The 19,335-nt window shown below is 40.5% G+C and overlaps 1 protein-coding gene across 2 annotated transcripts; it reads right to left on the bottom strand.

The window, feature by feature from the left end:
- Positions 1-261: 261 nt before the first annotated feature.
- nxph2a (neurexophilin 2a) lies at positions 262-18,571 on the bottom strand. 2 transcript variants are annotated; one of them, XM_085249877.1, is made up of 4 exons: positions 18,050-18,571; positions 17,790-17,960; positions 17,490-17,639; positions 262-3,119 (listed from the first exon to the last, which is right to left on the bottom strand). In XM_085249877.1, exons 3-4 carry the CDS (start codon positions 17,532-17,534, stop codon positions 2,373-2,375), a joined length of 792 nt encoding a protein of 263 aa, XP_085106003.1. In that variant the 5' UTR covers positions 17,535-17,639; positions 17,790-17,960; positions 18,050-18,571; the 3' UTR covers positions 262-2,372. The 2 variants fall into 2 exon arrangements, with proteins under 2 accessions (XP_085106003.1, XP_085106002.1); XM_085249876.1 differs by having other exon boundaries at positions 17,790-18,571.
- Between the last annotated feature and the right edge of the window lie 764 nt (positions 18,572-19,335).

Consider the following 19,335-nt stretch of genomic DNA (forward strand, 5'->3'; position numbering starts at 1 on the left):
CCTCACCCTGATCAGATAAGAGTAATGGAAGCGAATGAAAAGACCCCTGTCCCTGATGGCCACGGCAAAATGGATGTGCTCCCTGAGGTGTACCTCTGGTATCATCCACGCCTGTGGACACAGATTTATTGCCCATTAAAAAGCTACCCTGAAATGTACCTCTTAAAATTGTGTGTTTATCCTGTTGAGAAGTCCTTTCAGGAATGAAACGAGACAACTACGAGCACCAACAGACTAGACCTGACTCTGTGTGACAGCATGCTTTGAGCCAAGTTCAAATAAGGTTTAATGCCATAAAAACCTAAATTGATCTTTACAGTTACATTTTAACAAAATCTGAAATCAAATATTCCAAAATGAAAAGTGTAATTACACTATACACAGAAGAGCTTTTACTCCTATTTTACAAGGGAAACTATTGAAACAATTTTGAGCAAGCAGAAATCAAACTGGGTACAATCTGCAGTTACAAAAAATGAAATCAAAGCAATCTAACCATCAGCTGAAATATGACATTTATCTACATGATATTTCTTAACAAACACCAAAAAATAAGGTACAGTATACTTGATAGAGTTCTCTGGAAAAATTAGGATAATCTGACATCATATACTTTGAAACCATAATCAATAAACACGTTTAGTTTTACACATTAACACACAGCATTTGCACAAAGGAGCAGAACCAAAACATCAACATAGATCAACTCCGAGTTAAGTTCCTTATCGTACACCTCACCTCATGTATAAGGTGATGGAATCATTTACAGCTGAAGTGGAAAGACATGAGATACATCCAATAAAATGACGCTAACAGAAATGTATTCTTTGTCTTTAGTGGCACATGCCCTAACCTAAAAACCCTGGGTATCTCCAGATAACAAAACTCATGCCGTTTAAAATCCGAATGGTTTTTAACAAAAGCTTTAAAAAAAAATTTGAGTGATTTCTGAGTCGAACACATTACACCATGTACTACAAGACTGAATGTTATCCACTTTTACACAAAGTCAGCCAACTTAAGCCTGCTGTACTATTGGGAAATGTCTTATATTTCAAATTTAGTCCCTCTTCTCATTAAAATTGCAGATGGATTTTGTACTTTTGCCTTTACCCCCACCTTTTTGTTTCTCCACTCTTGGTAAATGAAATTTCCCAGGCTAATTAAAGCCTATTAAAGACAGGTAATGTCAGGGCTGGTGGCAGAACCATGACAAAGTGCTGATAATTGTCTGCCAGACTCACTAAATCCACCTGTCCTGCAATTATTGCTTCCCCCTCCCCACCTCTCCTGACACATTAATCCACTGTGGGGCTCACTAGGCAGGCTGATGCCTCAAAGTGCATCCTGCAAACACAGATGTTGGATCTCAGACTAGTTTAGCATACACATGCCTTATGATAATTGTAGCAGAAAACCAACACATTTTAAGGCGCAAACAAGGCTGCAGCCATGTTAAGCTAGGATATGTGCCTACATACAGTTTGTTAGTAATGTATGATCATGCTCTAAAGTTTCTTATGCATTAGATTAGTTGGATGGACTTATTTTGTCATGAGCACTTTAGGAATTGGTTTGAATCAGTCAAGTCACTTGCTTTTAGTCCCCACAAAAGAGCGATAACAGATCAGTTTTAAGACCATATTAATTATTCATTCCTTAATGAAATAATTCCATTGATCAAAATAATTTGAAGTAATAGAGACTGTCCTGTCTGTGTTCTGTTAACAGGTATAAATGGATGTTAGCGCCACTTCAAAGGCAATGATCATTTTGACTAATCATTCTTAATGCAGTGATCTTCCAAATGGGATTTCTTTTTTTCATTTTATGCCCTGTTGAATAGCTTTATTAATGTTTAGGTATTGTAATTGTTAACATTATTTAAAGTCCTGTCATATTTTGTCACATTACTATTTAAACAAGGTTCGAAAATTGTTTGAAAATGTTGGCAGGAGTGCAGCTCTTCCAGAAGCCAGCTACACGCTTCCAACTCAGCAGGGCTCCATGCCTATAGTCTAGCCTTGAAGGAAACATCTGGACAACATACTAATTATACCCGTGGTTTACAGAGAACATGTGCTGTTGTGATGTGGTGGATTCTTCCAGGGTTGGTAACTACCTTTTGAATCCCAAGCCAACCCCTAAAGCCAAGTCCCTGTACACCTAACTATCTGAAGTGTTAAACTTGTGTATTTGTGTAGTATATACAAAAGTTTCACCAAATCCCTCCAGTGTGCGTCCCTTCATAAGTCGCACTTCCTGCAACATGTCTCAGGTATTTAGGTATTTTGGGATAAGGAGTTTAGAGCTTGACATTTACATTATTTGAAGATAAAACAAAAGGCTGATGCAGACTAACAACTACTAGGTCACCCTGTTGAGGAGTAAGGTGTGTCACTGTGGTAGTTGTAGTCAGGGCATACCTTCTGGACCAGTTTATAGTCTACACTGTAAAAGGCTATATAGATGCATATGACTTTGAAGGGTTTTGAGCATAACCATGACACATGGCTTTGCGTCTGCTCCTGATAGCACACCTTGGATGGATCAAAGCTGCACAAGGCAGTCTTCTTGTTGCGATCCGTCTTCTCATATTCAATGCGACAGTTGAAAGATTTGGTGTCTTTGGTCTCCAGTGTGGACTGCTGGGCGATCTCAAACTCCACCACCTTGGAAGGTGGCACCAGGCTCACCGACACATTCCCCAGACCTGTGGAGTTGTGGCGGAAGTAAACGCTAAAGGTGCCGTTCCCATGGTCCACAATCTTTCCTGTGATCAGCAAGTTGAGTTTGACAGTCTTGATATTGGAGTGGAAGTCTCCCCAACCAAACATCTTTTTGAATTTGCCAGTCTTGACGATGGGTCTGCGTTTAGTTCTGGCCTGTGCGCCCTGAACATCTGTCTGGTTAGATAACCAGTCCCAAAAGTCCTCCATGCTGTGTAAATATGTCATTTCCCTTATGTTACTCTTGAACTCGGGGGAGCCCCTGGCAAACAAACGCAGGGGGTTGAGGATCCGTGGACTGGCCCCGGTGGGAGATATCTTCTGTTCATTATCGCTGTCCCTCCACTCGATGAGTTCTGTGACTCCTCCATGCACTTTCCTGCACGAGACCTTGATAGGAAACAGAACAGAGATAGATAGAAAAAACAATTAACCAACGTGAAAACCTTTGTGAAATGCATTTTCATTCATTCAAATTCATTGCTTGTTAACGTGACGTGTATAAGAAAGTTTTGACAAAACTCTGTGCAGTCATGTGAAAAGGGTAGATAGCAGCCAAGTGCTGCTAATAATAACTGATCGTTAGCAAGTGTGATCACCTCTATAAATACATTTTAGCAGTTTGTTGGTCTGGAGCATTCAGGTGTATCATAACACAATGCCACGATCTTCCCAGGAGTGCCAAATTCACCCCAAGGCCATCAAAACAGCCACAGCATCAGCTAAAGGTTGGTCCACTGTTTATGTTCACTTCTTAAGAGAACTGCATAAATGAATGCTCACAAAGCTCAATGAACTGAAGCAACACTGTAAATAAGAGTGGACCCACAATGCTGGGAGAGACTGATAAAGTTACACAGAAAACAATTACTTCAAGTTATTGTCCCTAAAGATGCTCATGAATCATGGGGTGTACTTAGTTTTTCTGATATGTTCTTTTTCAGATGGCAGTAGTGTTTTTATACACTTTCATTTAAAAGTGGCAGCCTCAAAGCCAGAAAGTTCTGGGTTTTAACTTCCTGTTCAGCTCAGGGACTTTCTTTGTGGAATTTGACTGTTCTCCTTGTGCTTGCATAGGTTTTTTCTGTGTGCTCTGGTTTCCTCAAAAAAATTTATGCATGCTAGGTTAATTTGTGATTCTAAATTGCCCATAGGTGGGAATTTGACTGAGAATGGTTGTGTGTCTTTTGGTCTTATCCCTGTGATGGACTGATAGCCTGTCCAAGGTGTTTACCTGTCACTCACTGTCAGCTAAGAGGCTTCCTCTACTACCCTAGTTGGTTAAGGGTTTAAGAAAATGGATTGATGGGTGTTCTTTAAAAACTTTCTGTTTGGTAATTCTACATAGATGAATTCACATTCATTATACTTTGCTACTCTGCTTTGCATTTGTCTGTTTCACTGACATGTAGCAGAGCAGAGAAAGAGAAAGGTACATACACAAATAATGAAAAAAGCACAGAAAAGCAGCAAAGCTGCGGCTGTAGAGAGCTAAAATGATAGCGTGCATATAGACAACATGAGCCTATGAATAACTAATATGGTTAATGTTAGATAAACCGTACGCACGATTGCCAGTTCTGAAGAGCAACTTCCACCTCACAAGTTAACAGTAATAGGTTCTTGGGTTTGGTATGTATGAAGTTTCTGTGTTTTTGAGAATTGCCATTGGTATAAAGCAGATGGTAAAAACATTTACCCATAGAGTAAATATAAATAAATAATATTCACAAGGCGTCACCACAGAAGGTAGCTCCACATGTTTCATTTGGCAGATTTTTACACCTCCAAAAGGTTTGGGGCTCTTCCTGGAATCGGTTGCCAGCTAAAACTACTGCTCTAGGGGCAGTATGGACAATTTTCACATTCATCTTCTAGCATATCCTAAAATCCTTTGTTATAGATATTTATGAAATGATTCATTATGGGTTCATTAATAAAGAAAAGGGAAACAAACAGATATTCACAAATGAAATAAAGATTAAATACAGAAAATTCAACAGCAGCATCTCGTAGTATTGTAAACTCAGTAATAGAATACTGAAGATTATTACAGGTCTGTGCAAGAAGCTAAATAGCATTCACTGGACATCACTTAACAACAACCAAATAAATAAATAAATAGAAAATAATCATTAATATAAATATAGCATTAAAAAGTGCATGCACATGCAAATAAATAGCATGTAATACACTACTGCTAGATAGCAGGGGCACCACAGAAGGGAGGAAACAAGAAGTTTGTATTAAACTGAACACATGATGCACTGATGAACTCAAGCAGATTCTGATATTTAGAGTGCACAGATATTCCCATGGACTTCAGGGAAAGGTGAATCTAAACTTTAGCTCGCATCCACCTATAAACACTCTTCCACGGTAGTGTCATGAAGTACGTACGTATAAAGTGTATACGTATATAAAGTATAGTGCTAAGTGCTAATCCAGACGCAGCAATGAACCGTGATCCCTCCTTGTACCTCAAAGCCGTTTAGCTTTAGGAACGATTCCTGGTCCACTTCAGATAAAGCTTTAATAATTCACAGCAATAAGCTTAGCTAGTTTTATTAGTAATTAGTAGTGCTGGGTTTTCCCCGGGCCCAGTTATAGGGATCACTGAGAGAAGCAGATGTTGAAAGTACAGAGCAGCGGCTGCTTGAATTCTCACAGAGATGCTGCATACTATTTCCAGACTAATTATATTTTTGCTGTAAGCTGAACGGAGGCATATGTGTATAAAGCTAACAAACTAGGTCTGTCTAGCACAATTTGTTTTGTCACATATACCCAAACCTTTCCATCTGAAATGTAACAGGGCTACATTCACCTTAAGCTGTGCTGCTGTGTCTTATAATTACAGCTTTGCTTTACTGTGCTGCTTATGTCCGAGACTGCGGTAACACTTTAATGCCTAAAGCGGAAGGTAATGGCTCGCCTATCTGGATATGTAATGTGAAATCAATGGGTCTCCCACGGACAGTGAGCCCGGCCCATTTATCACCTCTCACAATGCTTAATTAAGACAGTTGCTCCCTGTAAACATGGATGAATGAGGCAACACTGTAATAATGCCCCTATGTGTAGTTCATCACATCCAAAGTCATTTAATCAACCAATTCCAGTGGCGTTATTCCCCACTGATACAGCCACTTAGTAATACCTTATGTGAGCTCAGCTGTTAATTTGATTTGACTCTTATAACATCACAACAGCAGATGATGCTAAGCATAAAATCTGCAGGCTCTCAATAGGAACATTTTTCCTCTGCTGTGAACAAGGAAGATTCGGCACTTGTCTTCCCGCCAGCTCAAACTGTTATATCTTTAACACGTTGGGTGTCATGCTGCGCGGCTTCAGAGGTGAAACCAAATTGTCTTTCTGCGTAAATCTCAGGTGTGCTTTGTATAGGATGATTATAATGGAAAAGAGAGAGGAGTTTAAGTATGATGAGCAACTGGGGAAATTGCTGTGACAACAAGGGGATCAGCAGAGGGATATCTAATACTTAAATGCCCCAAGAGAGATGAAGCACTAGGAACTTGAAAGCTGGCACTGACACATAGGCTTTGGTTTCTTTCTCTCTCGCTGCCTCCCTGCACAACCACAGCACCAACACACACTCGAGCACACCTTGTTCATTTAGGCAGCAGCGATGTCTCTTAAAACCGACTAAAGGATTCTGAGGTTTTGTACAAAAAAAAGGGGAAAAAAAGGCAAGGTCTGATGAAGGAGAATCTACAAAAGCTTAATTAAGATTTCTTAATCGGTGCTGCCGTGCTAGAGGCGTTTCAGGGCAACTTGAAACAAGACATTATTATGATAATAACTGTAGACTTATAGAGCTGAAAACACCAGACCTCATTTCAACAGCACAAGGCGCAGTGACTCGTGGCAAACATTACGGATATCTGCTAGTGTGGTTTAGCTTCTTCCTTTTCCTGCATGTCCTACATTAAAACACAAAGACATGCGTGAACTTCAGACACCCCGGCACAGATATCGCGCTTTTACACCACAGCAGTCAGTGTTCTATCTGCCCTATAAAGGACTATGTTTAGTGATACAGCAGTAAAGATAAAGGCCTATGCACCAAACAGTTTCCTGGTAATTTTAATGTACATCCACCAAGATGAGCAAAAACAGTAAGGTATCACACAAGGTGCTAATAGCTGATATTTCCAGTTCACTATCAAATGTCATGCATAAAACACACGGTTCCTCTCTGAAAGAGCACCTTAATCACTCTCATTAGCTGAGCTAAGCCTTCTTTTTTAATAGACACTCCATCTTTAACGTTATAGTGACTAGAATTCTAAATTCAAATAAATAAAACACATTTGGACTGGTAAAAAATGTATATGTATATACATATATAATGTCAGGAGTAAAATGTTTATGCTTGTATATGTTTGCATTCAAAACAGCTTTTTTTTAGGAAATTATGGGGCCATATATAGTTTACAACCCACAATTAAATTTAAACGGTAAAAGACTGTTTAAGTAATGCATTCTTATACATAAAAAAGAATCAGCTACTTAGAGATCTATCAGTATTATCTACTTTATTCTATTTTGTTTTGAAAATGCTTAAATATCTCCAAAGAATACAGAAAAATACATTTTTAACTGAAAAACATTGCACATCCTGACTAAACATTTTTTTGTAACCGACTTTTAAGGACTCGTATTTTTGTCACAGGCTTACATTAAACTGTTAATATTGGCTGACAAGTGGCGATCACATTTTTCATATGTGCGCATTAATTTCCTGCATAAATGAACGGAAAAAAGGTTTTCAAAAATTAATCTTCAACCACATCCTCAAAGTACACACCCTAGTGTAGCTGTTGAAGACAGAGTGGAAAATACACATTTGTGCCTAAGTCAGAGTTGGGTGAATAGTCTATGAACCTCCAGCTTTTACGCTGCTTTGCATGCAGGACTACCTGTTTTTACTGTGTGTAAAAGTGCATTGTTATTATTACAGACATGAACATCTGTGGCTTTTATTTTTCACCTGTCATTTCTACACCTCGGGGGCCTTTTCTTACAGAACCATGCATAAATAGGCAATTCAATCTAATGTTGTGGCAATCAGTACAATCAAGAGCTTTTCATGAAACTTACATCCTGACAGTAGCTTGAGCAGCAGCGAACCACACAGCGAGTCAGGATGAATCAGCCTCGACATTCATCTGTAACGAGCATTATGGAGCTGGCTGCCTGCTTGTCCCGTGGGTAGACATATCTTTTAGAGGCTTGACATAAAGGTAATTGCCATAGTGACCAGAACTAGCCTCTAGAAAGTTATTAAGAAACCAGTGACATCTGGCTTCTGGATCATCTAAAGAGATGCCGTTAAAATGCATTTGGAGAGAGAAGCTGGTGGCAGTGTGTTTGGTTGTGATGGGTTCTGGTCCACGGGCAGGTCTACAGCTTTTGTACTTTGATGGTGACCAAATCTTTCACAGCCTTTCACAACTGACAATGTGGCCAACTCATGATCTGAAGTCTGCTTTTCTGTTTCTGTTTTGGTTTTTAAATCACATTTTTGCTCAGGAAATGAAGTTGATACAGAGGCAAGCTAAACTAATCTGTTTTTGGGTTTTCCATAGCTGATTTTTTTTTCCCAGTGCATAAGGCTGAGATATGCGTCTGGGGAAAATTGGTTTCAGGCATCTTTCTCACAATAAACAAAATGGGCAATTAACCTGCTCATCAGTGCAAACCGAGCAGTTCCAATGATGCACTCGACTGTTCTTCATGGATTTATCTGTGCAAATTGACCTCACTTTGGTGGTGAAATTCATTTCTCTGTTAATTTTCTGTGTCTGAAGCTTCATTAACTTGATGCGCTTCCACATAGTAAAAATCTGGACACCCCACAAAAATTGCACCGCCTTCGCCACTGCCTTTCGTAATACTTACCCAGCTCTATTGCGACGAAACACCTGTCATATTAGGAGCTGCTCAGCCAGTGCTGCTAGCATTAGACCAAAAAAAAAAATGTAGCAGAGCTGGATGGACTGCAGACTCTTGCTTTCAAACATTCAACATGACAAGTAGCATCTTTCAGATTAAAACTATTCTCAGCCTGCAATCGTCTGCGCAAAGTCCTTCCTTAGCCATCTTCCTCCTGATGTTACAGGGCATATCATTTGTAATGATTTACACCCAGAGCCGGTTCCATGAGAGGAGGCCCTGGAGGCGCTAAAGCAGCCCACAGAGAGAGTCTACATTCTGCTGAAGAATAGATTGGTGCTCAGATCGCTGGGACAGCCTCACGCTCCAAACCCATCACTTTTAATCAGAGGCCGTCCGGGGAATCACATGGCAGGTGCTTCAGCACTGTGGTGGATCGTAACAGCAAATCGACACACCGGGGGCAGCTTACCAATCACAGGAGGCTACAGTTAGTGAGTGAGTGTGCATGTAGCATATCTGCTACCCCCCAGTATAATCCTTTAGGCCATTACCACCTGACCTCTGTGAAAATGAGACAGACTACAGCCTCTAGTGTCATGACATTCCTGCAAAAGATGTTATAGATCTCAATTTTAATTCATCTTCAGCGTACACAGCTCACATTATTTGTGGTGAAAATATATTGGTACAATTGGTGCCGAGTAGAAATTCAGTGCATTTCTTTAGTGGTTACATTTCTGTGTAGTATATGATTTTCATACTGACTGTAAAGACACTCCTTTAACCACTGCCGTGTATTTACAGAAGGCCAGTCTGTGGCTGTCTACACATTCTGTACAAGTGTTGACGATGAGGAGAGGGCAGGAAGACAAGCTCAAAAAGACGTGATGCTGATGTTTTCATTTCTATAATCCCAGCTGTATCGCTAGCTCTGTATCTACACACTCATCGCTTCTCCTTCTTACTGTTGACAGATTTGCCCGAAACATAGAGGATCATCGCATCGCTATCATAATATGTAACAAGTCCGCTGGCGCTATCAGGATATTCGGTGGATGGGCGAAGAGGCATATCTATGAGTAAAATAAAATCCAACTTTGGTGCTTGAGCACAGAGATAATAATAAGTATGAATATTGGATTTCTTGCTTCGCACGAAATATGTATTGAAACCTTGTTGATTTAATTGCAAGAAAAAAATCCGATGTGTGTGACTTTGCAGATTGTTATGGTGCGTTTCTCCATGTTGGCTTGAAGCAAAGAGAAAAGGCAAACGCAGGCACCCAGCCACATAGAAATCCTTGTTAGTTTTAGGTTGGATCTTTTCTAGCCGTGCAATATTTAATGGAGCGTAACTAAAGCCTAAAATTTGAGAGGCATGTGAAAAGAGAAAAATTGTTACAAATTGAGAGCTTTGTGTGCAAAAAGCAGCAGAAAGAAACATAATATATCTGATTGCTTTTCCCAAAAGTTGGATGCATATTTTCATCTATTAAAAATATTACACTTAGTTTTCAGGCTCGCCCCTCCGCCCACCTTTTTTAGGAAGTTAGGAAGAATTGCAGCTGTTGCTTAGACCTTCTGTTGTGTGTTACATCACTGAATATTAACTACTTGAAGCCATTTTTCAGAAATTATCTATGAAGACAGCAGAGGATGAGGGTTAATGTCTTAGAGCCGACATCAGCGAGCATTCATCTCAGTGAGAGACACTCTTATTTCCACTACTTGCAATGCTGTTGATCTAAAGCTGACCATGACCCTAAACCTCTTTTGATGAAAAAAAGAAAGGGTAATATGTCTCAAAAGAGAGCAACTCCAACACCTGCCCACATTCATCTTCAAAAAAAATTCCAAGTATGCCGAATTTAAAGCAGTAGAGTTTGTCTCCAGTCAAGTCCTATTTTGCTTTCACACAAATACAGTGCAACAAATCTGGCCTTGTTGAGTTATTATAGCATCTAAAGCATATTGAACCCAAATTTATTATTTGTGCCTGTTTGCATGCACACGTTGTGGCAAAACATTATCTGACAGCTCATGATGTCACTCGGGGCTGCTTGCAACCTATGATTAGCATAAATTATAGCACGTAATATAACCCTCCTTTGGCTAGCATAAATCATACGATGTGAGCCATTAGTCATGTTAATAGTGTCAGCGTTGTTCTTGTCTGGCTCGATCACACAATCCTCTCTTTTTCCTCTGCATCTGAAATGACAATGACCGAAACGTCGCCTCGCCTCAACTCTTTTGGACATTTACTATTGCCACCTATTGCCCTGCAGGAGACAATGTACCAGGCAGTCCAAATAATACACAATTGCTTCTCCCGCCGTGTCGTTGTGGAAACATGCTTCAGCGACTCCTGTTAAACTGAACAAATTACAGGAAATTACACCACCGTTAGCTCGGGCCTGTTATACTTTGATTGCGATGAGAGGCAGAGCCTGTCCTGTTAGAGCCTGCCATGCCAAGAGACGCATTATGTCTGCTCACTTGTCTGACCTTTTGCTTGCAGCCACTGTAAAGCCGTATTTAAGGCTATGAATTATCTGTTATCTGTCAATGCATTTGACAAGAGAAATCACAAAATTTCTGTTCAATATAATGCAGGGCGTGTCATTCATGTGGGGGGGGAAAAGGTCATCTTGCTATGAAGTGTATTTCATGTGTAAGTCAGTTTCAGTAAGAGTTCATTTAACTTCCTACCAGATCCAATATATTTGTTTTCTTTGGGTAAAATTGTTCTTAAGACTTCTTTATTTAAAAAATTACATTTTTGGGAGGAGCCTGTGTGTGTGTGTGCATGTGTGTGTGTGTGTGGGGGGGGCATCACAACCTTCAAATCTTCAAATTAACTTAAAACTGGATTGAGCAAAAAATGCTTTAAAATACTTAAAATATGACATTTGATTACCTTTTACAGATGTTTGCAGCTGTAAAAATGTGGAAACCCACATGACAAGTTTAGGATGAAATAGACGTTTACATGCAGTGACTTTAGCAGAATAATAACACATAAACTTTGACTCTGTAGTTCAAAAGACAATGAAAATCATCATCATCTTGCTATAAAATACTCAGTATCAATTAAAATGCATTCTGACAGTTTGTTAATTAACTGCATGAGACACGGGGGTGAAAATGGGATGTTAGTGAGCATGGCTCGGTGTGGAAACTTTGAATCCAGCGATGATGTCAGGTGTTTCCAAAGTGTTAACAAAGATCCCACCAAGAGAGAAGAGAGAGAGAGTGACGGGAGGCTCTGGGAAGAGAGCCTCCAGGTAATCTGGATACTAGTGTTATCTCGCCACCTGCCACATATGACAGCTGCAAAGCCCTGAACACTTCACTTTTAGGCAGACGTTACCTTTCAACGCATCATCAGTTTCATAATCCCCTTACATGGTCAGAGCGCCAACTTCTGTGCTGGCTCCTGACACCTGCCACGCACCTCCGTATGCCTGATAGCTGATAGGGATTGAGAAGGATAATACCACAAAGCACATTGGACTCAGTGTAATTACCATTCTCTTGACTGGTTTTAACACCTTATACTTCGTACGACAATGGTAGCTGTGCTTGTAAAACTGCTCAGCTTAAGGAGGCATGGCGTGTTGTTGTTAAATTAATACTTCAAAGTTCTACTTTTAGGTTTTTTTCTGCTTTCATCTCAGGAAGACGTAATCTAAATGTTTCTCTCTCTGAGCTCCTTTTCTGTGAGCGTGCGACAACCCCAGTTTTACATTTTCTCCTCTTCAAATCCGCGCCGTGAATGATAGGAGTGTTTTATTCCAAAATGTTTTTGCTTGATTTGCTCAAAAGCACGTCCGCTAAATTTGACAGAGCAAAATGTTTCTGTTCTCCGAGCAGATTGCGCCGTGGCTGATTTCACAGAAACAGGGCTCTTTGAAGAAGAAACAAGAGTTGGAAAGACGTTGCTTCCTTTTTCCTCTGAGTAGCTGTGAAGGCAGGTACTTCACAAGAAATATACAAAGACAGAGGGGAGCTGACAGTGCTTTGTTATGGCTGAAAATGACATGTTGAAAAAGAAAAGGGGGCTCAAAGCTTGGAGGCAGAGGAGGAAATGCAAAACTGAGAATAATCAGAAGGGAGATTTATTGTACTTATTCTATAGCTGTCACACTTTTCCTTTAACAGAAAGGCAATACAGTTTTAATTAAAGAGGTCAATCATTTCTCAGAGCTTTGACATGAAATGTGATTGCCTTCTCCAAGAACCACACAGACGGTAATTAACAACTTCTTATGTCAGAGTTTTCAGGAAATTTGAAAATATTTAAAGAAGAAACATCGCCTGTTAAGTCACGATTTCGTGTGATTGCAGTGTGGTAGCTGGTAGACGTAGTGTTAATGTAAATATTTGACTAATTAAAAGAAAAAGTGGCACCGTGGCATCATACTCCATCCCCTCTCTGGATGCGGGCAAAATTTCTTCTTCTCTCCATAAACTGATTGCGACATTTAGTTTTGTTGCAGCACGGCAGTAAAGAGCAATACAGACAACAGTCTTCAAAACACTGGCGCTGTGCATCAGTGAGTGCTGGATGCTTCTGACACTGCAGAGAGGTAATGACAATGCTATAAGGTAGCAGAGCCTCTAGATCTAACACCGCCTCGGGCTGCACATCGCCCATAAAAATTCATAGCTGTGGACCAAGATCAGGAAACTCAACATCATATTAAACATAATGTTTCCTGCACCACTAGAGAGGCTCTGCACTTCATCCTAAACAGTTCACATCCCACGAGCAGCTAGCGGGAAAATAGCCGTGCAGCTTATAATTGTTTGACTAAAGTCTTTAATGGGCCATACCGTGGCGTGATTAGGCTTATTGTCAAAGCAAAGGGCAATTGTGTCATAGCTATCAATCATTTGGAGCTTCTTTCTCTTCATCTCAAGACCTTTATCATGGATTTATTGCCGGTACAAACACAATTATGACTGATGATTGGGAAAGGAGCAGGCTGCGGGGCTCAATACAGTCAGAAGAACCTGTAGTGGCTGCGAGCTACATTTGAGGGATTTCATTCGGAGAAGCGACAACCTTTTCTTCAGAGGTCTGAGACAACATACAAGCTGAGGACTGAAAATGCCACGGACAGTATTGTTTATGAGGGATTATCTAGTCAGGCCTCCTGGCTAGAAAGATTGTGACCCCAATATGAGCACAGATACAGATCAGCTCCATGTAAGCTCCAAAATGATTCCTGGAAGGCAGCGCATGCATACAAGGCCCCTTCACTCTGTCAATCCAATGTTTAATCACTTCCACAGAAATTTCTACTGGTCTGCCAGACGTGTTCTCTCATATTTTTTTTTCTCTCTCCACCCAATTTCTCTGGTGGGGTTTTGAAGACTTAAGTTCCACTCTTTTTTTTCTCCCTTTCTTACAAGGCAAATCCTGGGAGAGGTTGATGTGAAGACCAGGCAGAGCAGGGATGTGAAGAATATAAACACATTTTTTTTTTTTTTATTGTCCAGAGGGAAAGGGAGGTGCAGGGGGTTGGGCGGTGGGGTCTGTAAAAGAGACGAGGACCTTATCACAGCCCAGCAGCTCTGTAATTCGCCGCCATGATAAAGTGGCAGCGCGGAAAACCTTACAAGGCTGGCACAATCCAAAGACGGATTAGGTTTTTCTGACATAAGCTTCCTGAAAAACTAATCAATCAGCCCATGCAGTATTATCAGAAGCGTGAGATTAAAGAGCTGCTCCTAATCCCCCCACTGTACATTTTATTACACTTCCCAGTGTTAGTTGCCTTTAAATATACAATAAATAAATAATAAAACCAAACCTAATTGAGCATGGGGAAGGGGAAAAGGGTTAAAGAGCCCTTAGAGATGGATTTTATGTAGAATTTGTGTTTTGTTATGAAGACAGGGATAAAACTGTTGTCCTTGCCAGAACCCTTTCTGCCTTTGAATAGAGCATCACTGTCTCACTCTACCACTGCAGAGAGGGGGGGGGGGGGACACAACTAGGGGGAAAATCCTCTGGCAGAATTTTACAGCAATATCTGTGTCTAAAATATCTGATTGTTTGTAACAAAGACTTTTTTAAATATTCGCCTGACCAAATAAGTAAACACATGTTTTTAAATAAATTATTAACTGTAGAAAATTAAGGCTAAATCCTTTGGGAAATGACTCGTAATCCCTTAAATCACTGCACATCAAAGTTGCAGGGATGAACTCCAAGCCTGGCGTGATCTGGAGTACAAGACGCATTCAGCTTACTAGTAACCAGCTAAGCTTCGTCTCGCTAGTGCGTCACACCCATCTTTTAAGACGTTCTTGTCTTCCGCGCTCAGTTCAACCCTGGGTGGTGTTTTCGGTAACGGAAAAGGCAGCAATACATCTAACGCTGCGACTGATCCTCTTGGCATGGGCCATATAGATGCTGTGTTGTGACATAATATTGCCAGAGGAGCTCTCACCCTGGCAAAAAGACATAAAGGCGTAATAGACTTTGTCAACGTCTCCTAACACTTAATCCCAAGCAGAGTTGAAAACCCCACTTTCCCTGCGTGCAGTCTCTGGTATAGACGTAGGGCAGGACGGGCTGAGATGGCAGAGAGCATGGCTCTCAAATATGTTTCATCTTCATCTACATTGTTCTGCTGTCATTGCACAGAGGATAACTGCAGCAGATGTCAGGGGGAAGAATGGATTCTCCCAGGATGGCTTTGACCCTCTTATTTGTCCCTGGGGCATGGCACAGATGCTGGGTCCAGGGTTACATTTTCACCGTTTGATTCATGTTCTAAGCGCTTTTTAATTGAATGTGCATGTGACGAGCGATGGGAAAAAAAGTGTGATTTTATCTGGGGGTCTTTGAGGATTTGGACCACTTTTTCAAACTCTGGATTTTTACTTAAAACAAGAAGCTTAAAAATTTCATATCAAGGGGTTTAAGTGTCCTGCGTGCAATCCTCTATCACAGAATGCTTCTCGGGTTCAAAATCTGGCCTTGCGCTGATGGGCGTTATCCTTGTGCATCTTTTCAGTGGTTCATACACTAACAAAAAAGAAATCTTATTCATACATCATGATATATTGCAGCACTTATTCCATTCCTTTGCTGAGGGTCAGATATTTGGGATTTTTTTTAACCTAAGAAGGTAGGGTAATATTGATAACGGCCACTACATCCCCAGTCAGACATTGGTGAATCTGTTGGGAGGGAAGCTACTGAGGCATACAAAGAGAGCCTCTCCAGGGAGGCAGTCTGTCTCTCTCTGGAGGCACAGTTCCCAGAAGGCACAGGGCTGATTACAACCGCAGCCAAAGCAGACAGCACTTTGCTGCTGCAGCTGCACAGTTGAAGGCTATCTTTAAAGAGGTCCTCTTTGAGGATGGCACAGATGTGAAGAACTTCTTCGATCCCATGGCATTTTCGGTGCAAGTTTGATCATGGCAAGAATCCATAAAGCAAGGATGAAAACGCTAATACCCTCGCTGTATTCAACTATCTATAGGGGACAACATCACGATATGATGGGGGTGGGGAAAGGGCAGGAAAGGCCTTTATACTCCCCAAAAGCTCATGAACTTTCTTCCGAGTGCTTGCTGCATTAAAACCTGAACTAGACTACAGAAAGATTACGTCTAGAAGCTTAACACAATCATTCTCTGGTAAATACTAAATAATTTTCTTTGGATTAACAGGGACATCACTGTTATCATCAAGCTTTTAAAATCCCTGGGTTTTTCAATTTCCATCTATTGTTCTCAGTTGTCTTGAAAGGGGAAAAAGTAATAATAAAAAAAGAACTCTGGCCCCAATTTGAGAGCAAAGACACTTAAAACAGGTTAGGGGTTCAACACAGACGTCTAATGATTCCAGTGATCACCAAAGGTGCACCTGAAGGGATGAAGAGGCAGGTTACACTTTCAGATGAGCTGTGATTGAGAGAAGCAACACACCCAAGGACATAATACTGAATATAAACACTGAAAGAAAAGAATATTTAAACTTTGCAAACCAGCACAAAAATTAATAGCATATTTTATAAAATATCTTCAGTAGATTTTTTTTTTTACCTCGGTAATTCTGTGTCTCTATTTAGAATATTACCTAATTGTTAATTCTAACCTATTACCTTTTGCAACACTCTGCTTGTAATGTAAAATTTCCATAGCTGAGAAAGCTGATGGTCTTACAAAAAGCCACAATATCAAATAGAAATAATAAACTCAGATGCTTTTATGGTAATTAACTGCATATTGTAGAATACATGATGCGCATTAAAGCAAAGCTGGAGTCTTTCCAGGATTACTAAATGCATTATGTTTGCATTATGTTATTCATTGTGTTTGTTTTTACCATATTTTTCAGTGGCTACAGAAAAGAAAGAAATGATGCCATTTCTAAGGGTATTAAATTATTTACTATTTTATGGATTTAAAAAAAAACACATGAAAAGTATTTCACTGAATAGTGTGCGAGCCCTGATAACATAAAACAATTAAGCTTATCCCTGTAAGACTGAATGAGGAGTTCTGCTCGGCAAATGAATTTGCTCCTGATGACTGTGCCAAATAAAATTTCATGCCAGGAAATTATTCAGTTTGGCACAATGTGGAGATAGACAAGTCTTGCACAGCTGCGTGATAAGGATCCACATAAAAGACAGGCCAACAAAACAAATATAAGCAAAAGAAGTTTAAACCATTACCTAGAGTGAAGAAATAATTATCTCGTAAGAGTCCTACAGCATAATAAAAATGCTTCATCTCTACTTTTTCGCAGTCGGAGACATGCTTCTGCATAATTAGCCTCTTTTCATTCACTCATCTCACTCCTCACCTGGTGCAGGAGGAAAAACAACAAGAATGTTTGCAGAGGACTCATCTTCAACGACTTGTCGACTTATTCAAGATGAGCGGGGATTAAATCCTCTCTGGAAGATTTGGAGAGGTGAAGACGCTCATGGCACTGAAACATCGCTATGATCACCTGCAAGAAAGAGAGAGGGGGGGGAGAGAGAGAGAGAAAAGTGGAAATATTTACGTCGTTAAATCATTTAAAACGTCTCTTTTTAATTTGGAAATACATCAAAGATGGAGGCAGTGAATTATTCAAGAAATATACTAAACTTTTCCTTACCGTTTCGTAAAGGCAATACCTCACTTATTTCGGTAAGGCGGCTGGGATCATCCTCTCTCAGTCCACGTTCAGCAAAGAGACCTAAAATCCTCTCAAAACGTCTCTCAGGATGTCGAGGTACTTTCCCCCGAGCAGCTGGGACTCTTTGGCTCGTCTGTAGTAGTGAAGCGCCTACATTAAGCAGTTCAGATGTAACAACGCTCCTCTAAGTTTAGAATCCAGGCAAAGCGAAATAAACTGTGGACTATATTTTCCCTTACTCAATCCGGAGCAATGTTGGTCTTAAGTTGTCAGTATGCGCAGTAAAACACAGCCAAGCGTGCCCGTATCCCAGTGCCAGGACTGCAGTCAGACAGACAATAGTCAGCTCGCTGTCTTCGCTTTTAGGCTCTGCTTGATTTCAGTGCGCAAAATCCTCTTCTGCGCGTCTGGAGACTCCAAGGTCGGCGCGCATCCGTTCAGAGACTCAGACCTAAAGATGTACCTTAGAAGTCTTACTCTCTCCATCTAAGAGACAAGTAAAAGCTTGATGTCACCGTTGTCCGGTTTTGTTCATCATAGCGCGCACGTGTTTAACCCCTTAACGTTTAGATGCTTCATCGCAGAGAACAGTTATGCCGTGATTTTCGTTGGAAGTTTTGTGTGATGACTCGAATGCGTACATGTCCAGTTATATAAGAGTGCATGCAAGCCGTGTTTAGCAGAATGTATAGAAAAGCCTTTAAAATCGTTGCATGTATTAAACCCATCTTGCAAACGCAAGATGTGTGGACATTCCTGTTTGCATCGTGCAGCTAAAAGCACAGCAACCAGAGACACTTATTCTTCTGGAAACTCAGCTGATGCTGCAATCCTGACCACAAAGTGCAGGCAACAAAAGGTCAACCGCTGTGCAAGTACAGAGGGGTGATAAATGAAAACACACAACAAAAAGTTTCTTAGGCGTTGAGCCATCACATGATGCCAAAACATCTTTGGCACTGAATGTGCACATCTCCAAAAACTCCAGTGGAGGGATGAAACAACCTTTTTCTAAAAGATGTTTTAAAGATGGCGGTGGAGTGGAAAGGAGCGTTAGGTGTGTTTCGATCGGTCGATTTTAAAGTCCACAGCTTACACATTGCAGATCATTTTCATATCAATCTAACCGCTTGTTGACCCTCATCTGGAAGAGACCACTCTCACCAGAGTAGAAATCTTTCATTAGAGAATAAAAAGGTAATCGCTCATGATAACTTTGTATTGATTAACAGTGATTTTCTGTAAAAGCACAAATGGAACCAGACCGCAGAGCAAAATCCTTCAACTGTTAAATAGAGCTGCGGAGTGTCCTCCTCACTGCTGGGGCCCCGTGGCTGTGCAAGCAGATTTTCTACAGTGACTAGTATTGGTTTAGCGATTCTTTTGAATTTGGCGCCATCATGTGGTTAAAGCGAAAAATGTCGCTTTACAGAAAAGGCTGCAGCAGCAGAGTAGAGGTGAAATTAGTTTGTACTAAAAGCATCAGTTTGTATCTTTTCATTTCAACTAGCGAATATTTGAATTT

This window comes from Mchenga conophoros, linkage group LG16 (assembly GCF_057382185.1).
Source record: "Mchenga conophoros isolate Kocher_MC1m ecotype Shallow Benthic linkage group LG16, M_conophoros_male_GT1.1, whole genome shotgun sequence".
NCBI lineage: Eukaryota > Metazoa > Chordata > Actinopteri > Cichliformes > Cichlidae > Mchenga > Mchenga conophoros.